General features: G+C 43.2%; 1 protein-coding gene across 6 annotated transcripts in view; it reads right to left on the reverse strand.

Annotated features, from left to right (window-relative positions):
• tenm3 (teneurin transmembrane protein 3) overlaps positions 1–17,500 on the reverse strand; it is a 663,973-nt gene that overhangs the window by 186,278 nt on the left and 460,195 nt on the right. For all 6 annotated transcript variants that reach the window (XM_084080238.1, XM_084080236.1, XM_084080237.1 and 3 more), the window contains 3 exons: positions 9,569–9,887; positions 7,585–7,686; positions 6,768–6,962 (listed from right to left, as the gene is read on the reverse strand). In XM_084080238.1, the coding sequence (XP_083936364.1) occupies positions 6,768–6,962; positions 7,585–7,686; positions 9,569–9,887 (616 nt within the window). The remainder of the gene's footprint in view (positions 1–6,767; positions 6,963–7,584; positions 7,687–9,568; positions 9,888–17,500) is intronic.

Genomic DNA, 17,500 nt, shown 5'->3' on the forward strand with positions numbered 1-17,500 from the left:
AACTTTAGTCACTAGTTACTTTGCAAATATAATGTATTAAATTATAAAACATACATTAACCACTTTAGCCCTATTTTATACCTAGGCTATTTGAAAATAGCCTAACTACAAGCTCACAACGCGTCGCGTCGCAATGCGTTGTGAGCTTGTAGATCTGCTAAATTCAAACATTTTAGTACTTTTACTTTTGGTACTTTAAGTACATTTGGACATCAACACTTTTGTACTTTTGCTCAAGTAATTGTGTCTTTTATTCCGGACTTTTACTTATCAATACTTTTACAGTATTGATGCTTTTACTTAAGTAAAACATTTGAGTACTTTTCCACCACTGCAAGTACTCCAGTCTGTGCCATAAGGCACATATGGATGGACATAATGAGATATATAGAGAAAGAAAGAAAGAAAGAAAGAAAGCAAGAGAGGGAAAGTGAGGGAGAATTTGCTCCTTCTTGAGTAGATTGCGTTGGAAGGTTTGCTGTCAACACGTGTTGCCGCGGAGCTGTTTCTAACTAACATTCCCACGCAGAACCGCACGGCTCAGCGGGCGTAGCTTTCTGGGAACACTATACTGTTGAAACCCGCCGCACATGTGCTTTTAACCCATTGAGACCTGAAGCCCATTCTACATCAAGTCTCCTAAATCTCAACAGTATTCTGAAAAACGTATGTTTCTATATCAGTGGGTGCTCAATCTATTTCATGTCAAGGACCCCTAAAATGATATGTATTTGGCCGCGGACCCCCATCAAAATATTTTGTTAAATGTTCGCTTTAAAACAAATATATATTCAAAGATTTGCAACACATTTTCACGATGTTTCAAAAATAGCAGATCTACAAGCTCATAGCGCGGCACTCGGTGCCGCGCTATGAGCTTGTAGATCTGCTATTTTTGAATAGCCCAAAGTGTAAAATAATGCTTTTTAGCTCAAATCTAAAAATGACACAGTTCCAGGTCTTAATGGGTTAAAAAGCCCACTTAAAACTCTGTGTGCTTATATAGTCGACTGGAGACCCCCCCCCCCTCCCTTTTTGTCTTCCCTCTACACCAGGTTTCAACCTTTTTCACGTCAAGGACCCCCAAATGGACGCATATTATTTTGGAGGGGTCCCCAGATGATTAGCCGATGCTACTTTTAAGTATGCATTTTTTTTTCTACATTTTTATCCCACGATTTTGTAACCGTTTTTTTTCACCCAGTGGACAATTGCTTAAGTAATCCCGGGCGCTACACTCCCTCTGCCAGCCTGGGGAGAAACCCAAACTGAGCTCATGCTTCCTTCAATGCATGAGGAGTGAGCAGGCCGCTTCTTATCACCTGACAGGGGGGAGTTTCCCCAGTAGTTCCTTTCCCCTCCATCAGGCGCCCCGGCTGATCAGGGGGAGGCCGTATAGTGACCAGGATTACTACATTTTTGTGAGGGTACCTATACCCTAGGGCATTGATTCTCAAAGTGGGGTCCGGGGACCCCCAGGGGTACTTGAGGGAGTTCCAGGGGGTCCCCAGCTAAATGATAGATTAGGCACCAAATGGACCCTTATGGGTCTGTAACTCTGAGAGTGTACAAATGGAACCAAATGGACCCTAACGGGTCCATTTGGTTCCATTTGTACACTCTCAGAGTTAAATTAACATTGATTTTACAATATGAATTGGGGTCCCAGAGATAGAAATGCCATTAAATGGGGGTCCGTAGCCTTATGCATGTCAAACTGGGGGTCCTTGAAATTAAAATGGTTGAGAATCACTGCTAGAGCCGTAAAAATCTTCTCTTATGGGGGTCCCTGGCTTATCTTTACAAATGGGGGTCCGCGGGCTAATAAGTGTCAATTTGGGGGTCCTTGACATGAAAAAGTTTGAGAACCACTGCCCTAGGGAACACGGGGAGAACATGCAAACTCTGCACAGAAAGGCCCTTTCGCCAACCCCACCTACAGTAGGGTACGGGCACTGATGACGCGGAGGAGAAGACACGCCCCCCGGCGCCCACATCATCCCCTGCAGCAATCGAACCCAGGACCGTCTAGCTGTGAGGCGACAGCGCTACCGACTGCGCCACCGTGCCCCCCTAAGTATGCTTTTACCTACTTATCGCAAGTCGCTCTGGATAAAAGCGTCCGCTAAATGCATTGTAAATTGTACAAGAGCCAATCTACTACAAGTGACGCAACATGAGAATCGACTATTTGCGCCGAAATGTTTCGCCCAGATGCTAGGGGTTCACGTTTAACCCATTGAGACCTGAAGCCGATTCTACATGTCTCCTAAATCTCAACAGTTTTCTGAAAAACGTGTGTTTCTATATCAGTGATGCTCAATCGTTTTCATGTCAAGGATCCCCAAAATGATATGTATTTGGCCGCGGACCCCCATCAAAATATTTTGTTCCATGGACCCCCAGAAACAAAGATTTTAGTTAAAAATGTTCGCTTTAAAAATATATATATTTCAAAGATTTGCACACATTTTCACGTTTTTTCAAAAATAGCAGATCTACAAGCTCATAGCGCGGCACTCGGTGCCGCGCTATGAGCTTGTATATCTGCTATTTTTGAATAGCCCAAAATGTAAATAATGCTTTTTAGCTCAAATCTAAAAATGACACAGTTCCAGGTCTTAATGGGTTAAGTATGCGTTTACCTACTTATTGTAAGTCGTTCTGGATAAAAGCGTCCGCTAAATGCATTGTAAACTGTACAAGAGCCAATCTTACAAGTGACGCAACATGAGAATCGACTATTTGCGCCGAATGTTTCGCCCAGATGCTGCTAGGGGTTCACGTTTAATAGAGGCGGAAGCTATTGCTTCCTGACGGGAATGTTCCGACGCATAACTCTTCATTACGTCAAAACATCCAGCAGACTATTAGATGCCACAAATCCCGTTGAAATCCCCCTTTGCTTTCAATAAACTTGACATAATTCTTTCCATCTTCCTTCATTAATTTTCGCAAGCTAAGCTGTAGCCATTACAGGGGCTTATGTTGTCATAACTCATTTTGAAAAAGATTTAGAAAAAAAAGTTTATGGGGGGATAAATGTATTTGGTGTGGCGAAAAGATATCTCAAATATGTCGTGAACATTTCCCCAGGCCGTTGGCAATTGTTTTGTATATTTCAAACTGAGTCTGCATAGTTTACGGCCCGACGGCTTGGAATAAACTCCCGATACACCTAAGATAGGCAGCCTCTGTGGATAGCTTGAAAGCACAGCTCAAGACCTATTTCTTTACTCTTGCTTTTAGTTGATTTTTAAATCTCTGTGTTGTTACACTACCCTTCCTCTTTGCCTGGCCTACTTGTTGTCAATTAGTTGTACGAGCTCTTGTCTTATTGGATCTTGTTTATTCGATTCACTTATTTGTTTTAGCTATTGCTCATTTGATTTTCCTACTTTGTCTCATCTGTTTATGAAAGTAGGTAGCTGATATATTGCACTTTTACTTTAGCGCTAGGTATACTCTTAGTTGCTTGTTTTAGAAGAGAATGCACTTAATACTTCTGGCGAGTGCCGCGCTACGAGCTTCTAGATCTGCTATTTTTGAAAAATCGTGAAAATGTGTGCAAATCTTTGGATATATTATTTTAAAGCGAAGATTTTAACTCAAAACTTTGCTTCTGGGGGTCCCTGGAACAAAACATTTTGAGATGGGGGTCGGCGGCCCAAATACATATCATTTTGGGGGTCCTTGACATGAAAACGTTTGAGCACCACTGATACAGAAACATACGTTTTTTTTTCAGAAAACTGTTAGGATTTAGAGGACATTAGTAAGAATCGGCCTCATGTCTTAATGGGTTAAAATACCGTTCAGCCGAAAAAATATATCACCATTACACCACTGTCCACGCCGGACGTTGAGAATCACTGACCATACCGTCTAGCATACTCTCTCTCTAGAAGTGCTTGGTAGGAACTAGAGTGTGTACCAGGTTCAGCTTAAAGCACGCTAAGCCGTTTCTCATTAGCAGACGCTAAAAAAAGTGACCGCAGACTCCTTTAACAGATCCCCCCACCCCCTTCTCTCTCCCCCCCCAAAAGTCATGTTTTTGTTTGGTTTACCACTTGAAGGGGAATTTCACTTTAAGACACTTCTGATGTCATTTTCACTTGGACTCGGGGGCCTTTGTGTGCGTTGCACCCCAGACGGTTTTTAAGTCGCTTGATTCAATATTTAGATACTTGATATTAATGTGATCAGACACGCCCCCGCCCTCCTATAAGGGCCCGTTCAACTTTTATACTCCACATTTACCCCGTTATAGAACTCATTGAAAACACACACATCCCTGGTTCTGGTTACTGATGATAGAGTTCCTTCTAATGCAGTGGTTCTCAACCAGTGGTCCGGAGACCACCAGTAGTCCTTGAGGGGGTTCCAGGTGGTCCCCAGCTGAATGATGGAGAGTTGGTAATCAAATGGACCCTTATAGATCTTTAAAGGAGGAGTTCACCCAAAAAATGACTTATTTTCTATCAATTGCAAACCCTATGAAGCCTTGAATCCATGGATTATTTTTTGTTTTTGTCGCATTCCTAAGCTAATAGTTAGATTCCCGTCTCCTACCGGGTAATGTATCCGGTAGGAGACACAAAGTAGATTATTTGTGTCTCCTACCGGAAATACACACGGTCATCAAATTATTGTCTTAGGAATGTCACAAAAACTAAAATAAATCCATGAAATCAAGGCTTCATGGGGTGTGTAATTGATAGAAAATAAGTCATTTTTTTGGGTGAACTCCTCCTTTAACACTTGAGAGTGTAAAATGAAACCAAATGGACCCTTACGGGTCCATTTGGTTTCATTTTACACTCTCAAGAGTTAAATTATTGTTACACATCTGCATTACTTAATTTACAATAAGTCTACACAATTTGTGTGGACAAAATCTCATCCAACGATAACAAAATATTCATAACAAACTACGTTTTTGGTCTAAGAGGCTAAATCTCATCAAATGGTTGTCCGTGGTAACCTGGCTCCGTCAAATGGAAGAAGCTTGCGACACACATTTGTTTCACAGCCTACTTCTATCTGAGACTTCGGAAGCAGAATCGATGACAGACGGCGTTTTCATTTTTGTTCAAGCTACTTGGCAGGTGATTGGATGATCCCGCCCCTAGCCAGCCGCTGATTGGTTCGAATACGCAGCGTTTCGGATGCAAAAAAATGCAAATGAGATTTCCGGAGGGAGGGGAGTTTACCAAGCTAGGTCCGTGGCTCAAATGCCGAATAAATAATGGACCTTGATATGAATAAGGGGTGAAAACCACGGTTCTAATGCATGGGGAGACCTTCATCTGCTGCTATGTGCTCACACAGCTTTAAGTCTTATACCTCAGGTACTATGTGTAAATATGTAGATGCTTTGTTTGTTTTCTCTGATTTATGTGAATTATATTTGAGCTAGGTATGATACGACCCATACAAATTGGTCCACGACCCAACTATGGGTCCCCGACCCACTGTTTGGGAAACATTGTCTCAACCAATAGCCTACAGGGGAATTCCCCTTATAGCCTGGCATTGTTGATAACGTGGATTCACTCTCATGTTAAAGTGGTTAATGTGTGTTTCTTAATATAATCATTTATATCTGAAAAGTAACTAGTAACTAAAGTTTTCAAATACTTGTAGTGGAGTAAAAGTACAATATTTGCCTCTGAGATGTAGTGGAGTAGAAGTAAAAGTATAGACAACTGGAAATACTCAAGTAAAGCACAAATACATCAAAATTCTACATAAATACCCCCCCAACGTTGGTGCCCTGTGCTGCAGAACCTAAAGCCCTTGCATTAAGCCGGCACTAATCTCTCAAGAACAGATTCTGCTCTGCGTTTGAATCTGTCGGGGGGGGTCGTCATATCACGTACGCACTGGCCTACAAGTGGGCGTGCCTTCAGATCAGGAAGCAGGCCGCGCTTTACCCAATCAGATGTAGTGGGCGGGATTTACGTGTCCACCGATCCTTCCCCACTAGAAACAAACCGAAACTAATTTAACAATAGCGTCCTCGGAGCAGACAGAACCACGGAAAGATATTCACATTTTAACTTACTCTTTCATCATAGAAACAAGTGGGCTTATAACCAAAACCATCCATGTTCTCTGGGAGAAGTGGTGTTAGTGTTCTGTGCAGAAATATTGTTAGTGGGAATGAAAACACAGTCGCACCACCGGAAGTGAAAGGCTGAAGGCAGACCAAAACCCAGGTTTCCTTGCGCACGTGTGCTACGTCGACTTCCAGTGGCGTGCACAGACATTTTGAGGGGCAGGTGCTCAAGTAAATTATACTTTTTTTTGTTTACTTGGTCTGCTCTTTTTTCCCTCTACACCTATACCTCTTTGCCAAAAATAGCTGCGAGGCGTTGTGGGCTTGTAGATCTGCTATTTTTGGCTAAAGTTCTCCTCAGAAAAGGGATGCTAGGTTTCGAGTGGTTATGGTAAAAAGATAAATCATATCACATAAAGATTTGGCGGACCCCCTGTAGTAACTCTGAGGACCCCCTATTGAAGACCCCTGCTGTAAACTGAAAAAAAAACACTTTTTTTTTTTTCTTTTCAAAAGGGCACTTCTGGTCAAGAGGGCAAAGGGCAGGTGCTCTAGCGCCACCTAGAGTCTATCTGTGCACGTCCCTGTCGACTTCCTCCCAGAGCCAACTGAGATAGTAAAAAAACAGCAGAGGGCGCTGTTTTTTCCTTTTCATTTGGCGATGGGTTCCCAGATTGAGCCGGCACTGACTGCTGTACTCTCTCACCTTCCTCACAGTTGTCCCCCTTGTATCCGGTGTTACAGATGCAGGCTCCCATGATGCAGATGCCGTGTCCGCCGCAGTGGATGTCCACGCACTGGTTGGACGGAACGTCGCACTCCGTCCCCTTCCAGCCGCTGTAGCATTGGCACCGCCCACGAGAGTACTGACCGTTACCGCTGCACAGCACCGGACACGCAGCTACAGACAGGCAACACACACAGACACACACAGACAGACAGGGGAACAGACAGACAGGGGAACAAACAGACAGGTTGATACAAGGGTTCACAAAACTTTTAAGGCTGTGAGTGATCCAAAAATAATCATATTTGAACTGGGGACCCTCCAAAATAATCATATTTTTGAACTGGGGACTGGGGACCCCCCAAAATAAATTATATTTGAACTGTGGACCGCCCAAAATAATCAATATTTGAACTGGCGATCTACGAGCTCAGAAAAAATCAGGAAGAAGAGAGAAAGAGAGAGGGAGGGGGGGGGGGAGGGAGAGATAGAGAGAAATCAAGGTTCTTGACAGTAATAGAGTGAAGTCTTCAGCATCTGCAGGTTACATCCACCGCTGAGATAACAAGTCCCACCAATTACTGCCTCTCACATGGTGTCACACGCTGTCAACGTGCGTGTGCACGTGTTGTTTGTCATCTGTGTGTGTGTGTGTGTGTGTGTGTGTGTGTGTGTGTGTGTGTGTGTGTGTGTGTGTGTGTGTGTGTGTGTGTGTGTGTGTGTGTGTGTGTGTGTGTGTGTGTGTGTGTGTGTGTGTGTGTGCGTGTGTGTGTGTGTGCATGCCTGCACGTTTTACCTCGGGAACAGTCAGGCCCGAGGAACCCTGGGAAACAGTGGCACGTTCCCGACAGACAGTCTCCGTTTCCGTGACAATTCTGAGGACACTCCATGATCGACTCTGATTGAGGGGGGAGAGAGAGAGAGAGAGAGAGAGAGAGAGAGAGAGAGAGAGAGAGAGAGAGAGAGAGAGAGAGAGAGAGAGAGAGAGAGACACACACAGAGAGAGAGAGAGAGAGAGAGAGAGAGAGAGAGAGAGAGAGAGAGAGAGAGAGAGAGAGAGAGAGAGAGAGAGAGAGAGAGAGAGACACACACACAGAGAGAGAGACACAGAAAGAGAGAGAGACGGACAGACAGAGACAGAGATGGAGAGATAAATAGGCAGAGAGGTGTGAAAAAGGCAGAGACAGACAGACATACAGACAGACAGATGAGAGACAGACAGGGACAGAGGACAGAGTGTTAGTTGATGATGCCGGACACGCTGCCCTCTCCGTCAACCCCTCTCGCAGCTGGTTGCCCTGGTTACCGCCCGTCAGCCAATCAACACCTTCTCACTTCCAATTATCATCTCTCACTCTCCCCTCTGACATGCTGCACACACACACGCACACACACACACACACACACACACACACACACACACACACACACACACACACACACACACACACACACACACACACACACACACACACACACACACACACACACACACACACACTATGTTTTTGGCAGACAGGCCCCCTTCGGGCCATGGGCCATTATTTCTAATGATTCTGTCTTCTTCTTATGAAACTGATGTGAAAATATGTTCTGGTTTAAAAATCAAAATGATGATGTCATCATTGTACATGACAAATACATTCATATTCTAGATATCGAATCCCTTTTTTTCTGTACAGCAGAAATCACTGCCAGTGAATTAATCTACCGTTAAATTACGGACCTCAAAAACCCTCCTTTAGGACACTTAAAGGTTTCATGACATTCAGTTTTACAACACATTAAAAGTCTTTGTCATGGTCCTTCAAACGTCTATGCAAAGTTTTAACTGGAAATTCCACTCCAGTGAGCCATTGCAGGTGTTTTTCTCTCACATTTCTAAAGCCTTTTCAACTGCAATGAAAAAAAGAAATCTTTGCCTGCGGGTGTCGCTGTTGAGGGATTTTATCCTGTCAATCATCACCTATATCGAAAATGTATTGTCATCGCCAGTGGTGTAATGCTGATTTTTTTCAACCGGGTGGCACTTCATTGACTTACTGTAATAGCAACATGGCCGCTGTGTGAATATGGTCTATAGCAATATGTGCAATATACAATACATATTTTAAAATATATTGATTTTAACTTTTTTTTCATTTCATTAATGTAGGTAGAAAGGGATGTTTTTGTTTGGATTAGAAGACATTGTTTGGAGGGGAGCAGTGAGTAATTGTATTGCTTGGTTGGTATCGATTCATTGTCAATAGCAGCTGTAGCCAGGTGCAATGTTAGAACGGAAATATAATCAATTTCTTCATTTGTTCAGTGTGTGCATATAGCCTACAGCAGTAGTGTACTAACGAACTAAGTGCATTCACTCAAGTACTGTACTTAAGTACGATTTTGAGGTGTTTCTGCTTTACTGGAGTATTTCTAAATTTCGGTACTTTTACTTCTACATCTCAGAGGCAAATATTGTACTTTTACTCCATTACAATTATTTGAAAACTTAAGTTACTAGTTACTTTGCAGATATAAATTATTACATTATAAAACATACATTAACCACTTCAGCCCTATTTTATACCTATAGGCTATTTTCAAACATTTTAGTACTTTTTCTTTTGGTACTTTAATTATATTTTGATGCCAATACTTTTGTACTTTTACTCAAGTAACATTTTGAACACAGGCCTTTTACTTGTAACAGAGTATTTTTATATATATCGTGGTATTGATACTTTTACTCAAGTCAAATACCTGAGTACTTCTTCCTGGACCTTTTTTTTCCTCACCTATGATGATGGTGTTGTAGATGACCTGCTCGGTGCTGCGTCCGTCGTTGTAGAACGCCATGTGCCAGATGCCCGTGTCCAGGAACTGGATGAAGCCGGCCTCGTGCACGTTGACGGAGCGCACGTGGCGGTTGGCGGTGGCCGCCGCCGCGCCCAGCAGCCCCGCCACACCTGCCTCCTCCATCACTTCCTGTGCGCCCGCCCCCGCGCCCGCGGCCGGCGAGGAGGCGGAGCGAGCGCGCGCGTTGTCCGCGTCGCTCAGCGCTCGCTTCTCCTTGGAGATGAGGCGGCTTCCGTCCAGCAGCTCCACGAAGTCATACTGGAGGAGACACAGAAAAAAACACATCAAGTTAACTCTTTGACTGCCAGAGTATTTTCATAAAGTACTGCCCAGTGCCAGCGATTTTCGTTTTTTTTATATTTTGTTTTTTAAATTAATTTAAGTTAGTCTGCATAGACTTTGTCTGCACACACCACAGACGGCCACCAGAGAGCAGCAGATCCACACGTTGATATACTCGCTCACTCACTCGGCCCCCTCCAAACAGGATCACATGACCATAGTCATATCCGGATGTAACGTTCTCAGATCTGCAATCGGCCACAGAGAACGATGTGTTTACACGACGGAGATGACTGTTCGTCATCCAGACCAAAGAAAGTAGAACTAGAGGTCTCCGAGCGTTAATTATGCCGTGTGAAAAAACGCCTGTTTCCCTATTCTCGCCTAAAATGCCTAAAAAAGAAAAGCAAAAACCGGAAACGAATCTGCGTCATGAATCTGGATCCGGGTGAGTGTGAAAAAAACAAAAACAGTATCTGATGGTGGAAACTAAACAGAACAGCGCGATCACAGATTAAACAATGAAAACGCTATAAGCGCGTCTAACGCGTCGATGGCGTGGGTGGATGAAGTAGTAATTGACGCATTTTCGAGTCAATGGCGTTAAAAGAGTTAATACCCTCACAAAAAACATGCAGTAATCCTGGTCTCTATACTGCCTCCCCCTGGTCAGCCGGGGCGCCTGATGGAGGGGAAAAGGAACTGGTTGGAATAACGTGTTCCTTCCACGCGCTACGTCCAACCAGGGAAACTCTCCCCTGTCGGGTGATAAGAAGCTCTCATGCATTGAAGCAGGCATGAGCTCGGCTCTAGGCTCTCCCTATAGGCTGGCAGAGGGAGTGTAGCGCCCAGGATTACATAAGCAATTGGCACTGGGTGAAAAAATGGGTTACAAAATCGTGGGATAAAAATTAAGTAAAAAAACGGGCCGACCGTTAGGCCACAGGTCCGGCGGGGTTGAACCGCGTGACGGGCGGACGGGTTATAGATTACAAAAAAAAAAGACTCTTTCATCAGCACCATACCAACATAATTATCGCGGGGCGGGCGGCAGGGACGTGCACAGATAGACTCTAGGTGGTGCTAGAGCACCTGCCCTTTTCCCTCTTTACCAGAAGTGCCCTTTTTTTTCAGTTTACAGCAGGGGTCTTCAACAGGGGGTCCGGGACCCCTAGGGGGTCCTCAGAGTTACTACAGGGGGTCCGCCAAATCTTTATGTGATATGATTTTTCTTTTTATCATAACCACTCGAAACCTAGCATCCCTTTTCTGAGGAGAACTTTAGCCAAAAATAGCAGATCTACAAGCCCACAACGCCTCGCGTTGCAATTTTCTTCTATAAATCTCACACTACTAAGGCAGCCGGCGGTTCCACGCGTCGCGCAAGGTGCCCTTTGTTTTTTTACTTGAGCACCTGCCCCTCAAAATGTCTATGCACGCCACTGGCGGACGGTGCGGGTCAACCCACGGAAGATAGCAAAAACACCACAACACACCTTCTCTCTCTCCCTCCCTCTGTCCCCCTCTCTCTCTCTCTTTGGCGCATCACTAGCCCCTAGGGGTCCCGGACCCCCTGTTGAAGAACCCTGCCTGTACAGTACGCATGTGTGTATAAGGGTTCGAGAGCAGCCAGCAGCTGATAAGCAACATGGACTGCAGATGGTCCTTTTAAATGGACATCAATACACTGTCTGAACACATGAGAGTTGAGCACACACTGGATAATTACATACCTGCTGTCGATCGAAGGTACATGCACGCAGGCGCGCGCACACACACACACACGCACGCTCGCACACACACGTACGCTTACGAAAAGTCAAGATGACTTCCTTTGTTGTCTGGTTGTCATAGAGAGATAGAGAAAGGTAACGCAGCGTACGTGCGCCCGCGCGCATGTGTGTGTGTGTGTGTGTGTGTGTGTGTGTGTGTGTGGTTATACTCTGACTAATTACATGTCTAGCGGTGATCGAAGTTCCTATGCAGTAAACGGAGCGTAATAAAGACATATTGACTTAAACACACACACACACACACACACACACACACACACACACACACACACACACACACACACACACACACACACACACACACACACACACACACACACACACACACACACACACACACACACACACACGGTGGACGGAGGCAGGTGGGCAATTAGCCGTTCACATGAAAATGAATCACTATCTCTTTGGGACTGATTAACAGAAAATATATTTTAAAAAATAATAATTTAGATGATTAAAACATATTTAATTGTTCCTCATACAATACTGTGGCCGCTCTGGCAGTTTTACAGAAACATTCTTTTAGTTCTCAGACTGGATTCAACACATTAATTAGTCAGTTTCAGGGACGATGTGTCTGTGTGTCTGGAGATAATCTCTCAACCTGTCGGACCGATCAGCTACTAATTATTTGTACAGGGACGTGCACAGATAGACTCTAGGTGGAGCTAGAGCACCTGCCCTTTGCCCTCTTGACCAGAAGTGCCCTTTTGAAAAAAGAGCACAGGAGGGGTCTTCAACAGGGGGTCCGGGACCCCTAGGGGGTCCTCAGAGTTACTACAGAGGGTCCGCCAATTCTTTATGTGATATGATTTTTCTTTTTACCATAACCACTCGAAACCTAGCATCCCTTTTCTGAGGAGAACTTTAGCCAAAAATAGCAGATCTACAAGCCCACAACGTGTGTGGGTGGGCTTGTAGATCGGCTATTTTTGGCAAAGAGGTGTAGGTGTAGAGGGAAAAAAGAGCAGACCAAGTCAACAAAAAAAAGTATAATTTACTTGAGCACCTGCCCCTCAAAATGTCTGTGCACGCCGCTGCCACTAATTATTATGTTATTACATTTTTGTAGTGGAGGTCTGAGTCATACATGACACATGTCCAGTGGTGGAAAAATTACTCACATTTTTCACTTGAGTACAAATCAATACTGCAATGTAGAAATACTCTGTAACAAGTAAAAGTACGGAATTCAAAATGCACTTGAGTAAAAGTACAAACGTATTGGCATAAAAATGTACTTAAAGTACCGAAAGTAAAAGTACTCATTATGCAGAATGTCCCATTTCAGGTTTTCAATGTATAAAAACATATAAAAAAAATATAAAAAATATATATATATAAAAAAGATATATAAAATATAAATAGCAGATCTACAAGCTCACAATGTGTCACATTGTGAGCTTGTAGATCGGACATTTTCAAATAGGCTGAAATGTATATAGGGCTGAAGTGGTTAATGTATGTTTTGTAATAATAATAAAAATCTACAAAGTAACTATAGTAACTAAAGTTTTCAAATGATTGTAGTGGAGTAAAAGTATAATATTTGCCTCTGAGATGTAGTGGAGTAGAAGTAAAAGTACTGACAATTGGAAATACTCCAGTAAAGTAAAAAATACCTCAAAATTGTACTTGAGTAAATGTACTTAGTTACTTTACACCACTGCACCCCACACACATGATATCCATCTGTATCTTGAGAGCCTGTACTTAGTTGACCAGGAGTCTCTCAGGGCTCATTACTAGGCCCTATCCTGTTTTCGCTGTACACTAAATATCTATATGACTGAAAATTAGCCAATCTTCACGCACACAATGCGCTGCGTTGCGAATGTTGGCCTCAGAACAGGGGACTCTTTAGGGTTCATGTCCATATAAGGGACAGGCGGCTTTGTGTTCTAACAGAAACCCCCACATTTAAAATTCACTTTAGTTGTTTTAACCCATTACGACCGGGAACGCATCGGTGTCATTTTAAGATTTCTTTGGCTATCAAAAAAATAGCAGTTATACAAGCTTCGTAGCCGCGCTACGAGCTTGTAGATCTGCTATTTTTTTTTTTTATCGTGGAAAAGTTTTTCAAATCTTTGAATATATATATTTTTAAAGCGAACACGTTTTACTCAAATCTTTGCCTCTGAGGGGGTCCCTGGAACAACATATTTTGAGATGGGGGTCCGTGGCCAAATACATATAATTTTGGGATGAAAAGGTTTGAGAACCACTGATTATATAGCAACATAGGTTTTTTCAAAAAACATATTATTTAGAAGATATTTGTTGAATCCCCCCAGAAGCAAAGATTTGAGTTACAAATGTTTGCTTTAAAAATATGTATTCAAAGATTTACACAAAATCGTCATGATTTTTCCCAAAAAAATAGCAGATCTACAAGCTCATAGCGCGGCACTCGGTGCCGCGCTATGAGCTTGTATATCTGCTATTTTTGAATAGCCCCAAAGAAATCTTAATATGGCACATGGACGCGTTCCCGGTCTTAATGGGTTAATGGCCTGGCTTTATAAAATAAACGAAAGGCTTTGCTCGGAAAGCGTCGCTGATAAAGGGCCAATTAGGCAAAGCAGAAGGCAACGGAAAGCGTTTCCAGAAAGACAGATGACTGTATAGTGTTATTTTTGGAACGCCGTTCACCTTGCAGACTGTGTCCAAAATGAGACGGATGGCTTTGTTTTGCTGCCTTCAAAAAATGTGTGCAATTGTCCTACTTACAACTTAGTGATGGAGCTGGCTGCTGGGTTCAGGGCCCATGATATGGGCCCTGAACACACACGCACGCACGCACGCACGCACGCACGCACGCACGCACGCACACACACACACACACACACACACACACACACACACACACACACACACACACACACACACACACACACACACACACACACACACACAGACACACACACACACACACACACACACACACACACAGACACACAGACAGACACACACAGACTAGTCTAAACACGTGTCAGATGCCTGCATTTGGTCTTAGTGTATTTGTATAAATGAGTACAAACAAGCTGCCCCGAGAGGACAAGGGACATACAGAGTGTATGTACATGTGTGTGCGCGTGTGTGCATGCGTGTGTGTGTGTGTGACACAGGGACACAGAAAAGGGATTGTAAGGACATGTTAACATCCCTAAACTGAAAGAGATACAGTGACACCACACGCGTGCACATGCACACACACGATGCAGGACAGATGGGAGGCAAAGCACGTGAAAACTGGTGTTGTGTGAGTGTTCCCTCAAACGCAGAGAGAAAAGACACTGGGGGATGTAATACGTGCAAATTCACGGTGGGATTCGTTGCAAAATTATTTTCCTGTCTCTCGATTTCTAAGACCAAAGCGATTCCCCCCAAAAAATCTCTCTTTTCAACCTGGCAGAGAATGTTGCTTCAAAAAGACTCTTTCATCAGCACCATACCAACCCTTTCTAGTGATGTGTCACTCACATGTATCCCTGGTAAAAAAAAAAGAAGAAAAAAGAAAACGATTGCATGCGTGAGCATGGCTAGAGATATGAGTGAGACTGTAAACAAACCCGCGGTTGAAATTATTTGACATAATATGTTTATAGATGTATGGTTCAAATACAATGTGGAAGACCTTGTATGTGCAAAAATTTTACTTTACAGGAAATGGATCCAATGTAGTTATAATTCATTCACAAGCTCTTGTTAAAGTGCTTTCAAATAAAATAAACATATAAAAAAAAGAGAGAAAAATGTAATGGCCCCCTCACTCATTAGAATGTCCTTCTCATGCGTGAGGGGGCCGTGATTTTGCCATACATTTTTTCATTTATTTCTGATATATGTTTATTTTATTTGAAAGTGAAATATCCCTTTAATACTTTTTTAATGGGTTAAATAATTATAAAACCCTTACATAATGTATTAAAAAATAGCAGAAGCACTAGATCTACAAGCATGTCAAAATGTGAAACATTTGAGCTTGTAGAATCGCTACTTTTGTTACTTTCACTAACACTTAAAGAAGTAGGGCATACATTTACGAGAAGAAAAAAAAGTTAGAGATACAAGGTTTCTGCCCGACAACAACATTGCATCACCACCTGAGGTGAGAGTTAAGAGTCAGATGTATGAATTCAAAGCGCAGTGTTTTTCTTTAATACGTATTCAAAACTGTGAGAGTCCCTCCGAGCAGTTCGGACCCTCTCAGATCATTTTGCAGAAGCATTATACATTTTAATGAGCCATAACTCCATTTGAATAGCTGAAACTTTTTTTTTAAATAATAATTATTATGATATATTTTTGGTCGGATTCAGTTTTTCATATCAAATAAAAATATGAAAGTCAATGTCCCTGATCTACAATCTCACATCGCTTGCAGCGCGATGTGATATTGTGTGTGTGTGTGTGTGTGTGTGTGTGTGTGTGTGTGTGTGTGTGTGTGTGTGTGTGTGTGTGTGTGTGTGTGTGAGAGTGTGTGTGAAGTGTTTTTCTACAAATCCTAACATTGGAGCGGACGGAAGTGACATTTTTTGGGATGACACACTTAGGAATGAGGGATAATTCCTAAGTTGTGATAGAGCTCACGCTTGTGGAATTTTCAAGAATAAAAATACAATAATTGAGATCTCCATCAATGGCAGTGAACGGGTGGATTTGAAATGACGGAGATCTCCGTCAACGGCAGGGAATGTGTTGATATGACACACCGCATGAACTCACTTTTTATTTTAAGTTTTTTTTTTCCCACTGTTTTCTGTTATTATAGTTTTTCTTCTGTTGCTGTTGTCATGGCTGCCAGTTCCCACCTGATGTTGTGTGGGAGTCCCGCCTCCTTCAGATGATACCGAATAACTGCTAGTTTGCATAACGTCTTCAGACTAGGACTAAAGTCTAAGATCTGTAGGATGGGCTGTGCATGGTCTCTGTATCCTCCAAAGAGGATGAGACGATCTCCCACCATGGAACACCACCAACCAGAACTCCAATATGCGGCTTTCCCCCTGGGCCCAACCTTCTTCCAGCGGAATGTATCAACATTGAACTTCCACAGATTATGGAAGTTGAAGTAAAGCTCTCCTTTGTAGGCAAAGGCTGAATGGGTATGGGAATATTGGCAAACAGAAGGTGTGCTCAGCCAGCTGTTGGTCTCTGTGTCAAACACACTGAGTTTGTCGTCGCATCCCCACTGTTCCCCTCGGCCCCCACATACATACATCTTTGTTCCAATGATGGTGGCAGAGTGACCATGTGGAGCATAAGGCGGAGTACCTCTGGTGTTAATTAAAGACCAGACCATTGTGGCGGTGTCCAACTTGTAGATGTTATTAAGGCATTCAGTCTGGCTGTTTCCTCCATAGATAAACATGATCTTCCCCAAGACACAGGCTGAGTGGCCAGACCTCTTTGCGGGAACAAACCCAGAAATCTCCGGCGTTAACCATCTGTGGGTGTCGATATCAAATGCATAAAGAATGTTTTCCAAGTAGTCCCCTGTGATGGATATAACCCTACCCCTTGTATCCCGTTTTCTGTTACAATACACTAAACCCCCCCAGATGTAGATGATAGATTCTATCAACACAGCTGTGTGACCACAGCGCATGGAGGGAACCTCAACAGGACGTGTTCCTCCTCTTTCAGGTGTCACTGGGGGAAGCTTCATCCAGCGTAAAGTCACTGTGTTGAAGACGCTCACATCAATCTGATCCATGGTGTAGGATATATAGACATAGTACCCTCCAAAGTAATACACCTTGTCCCCCGCTGGCACAGCAGAACAAG

This window comes from Gymnoscopelus microlampas (genome assembly GCF_963454915.1).
Source record: "Gymnoscopelus microlampas genome assembly, chromosome: 2".
NCBI classification, from domain to species: Eukaryota; Metazoa; Chordata; class Actinopteri; order Myctophiformes; family Myctophidae; genus Gymnoscopelus; species Gymnoscopelus microlampas.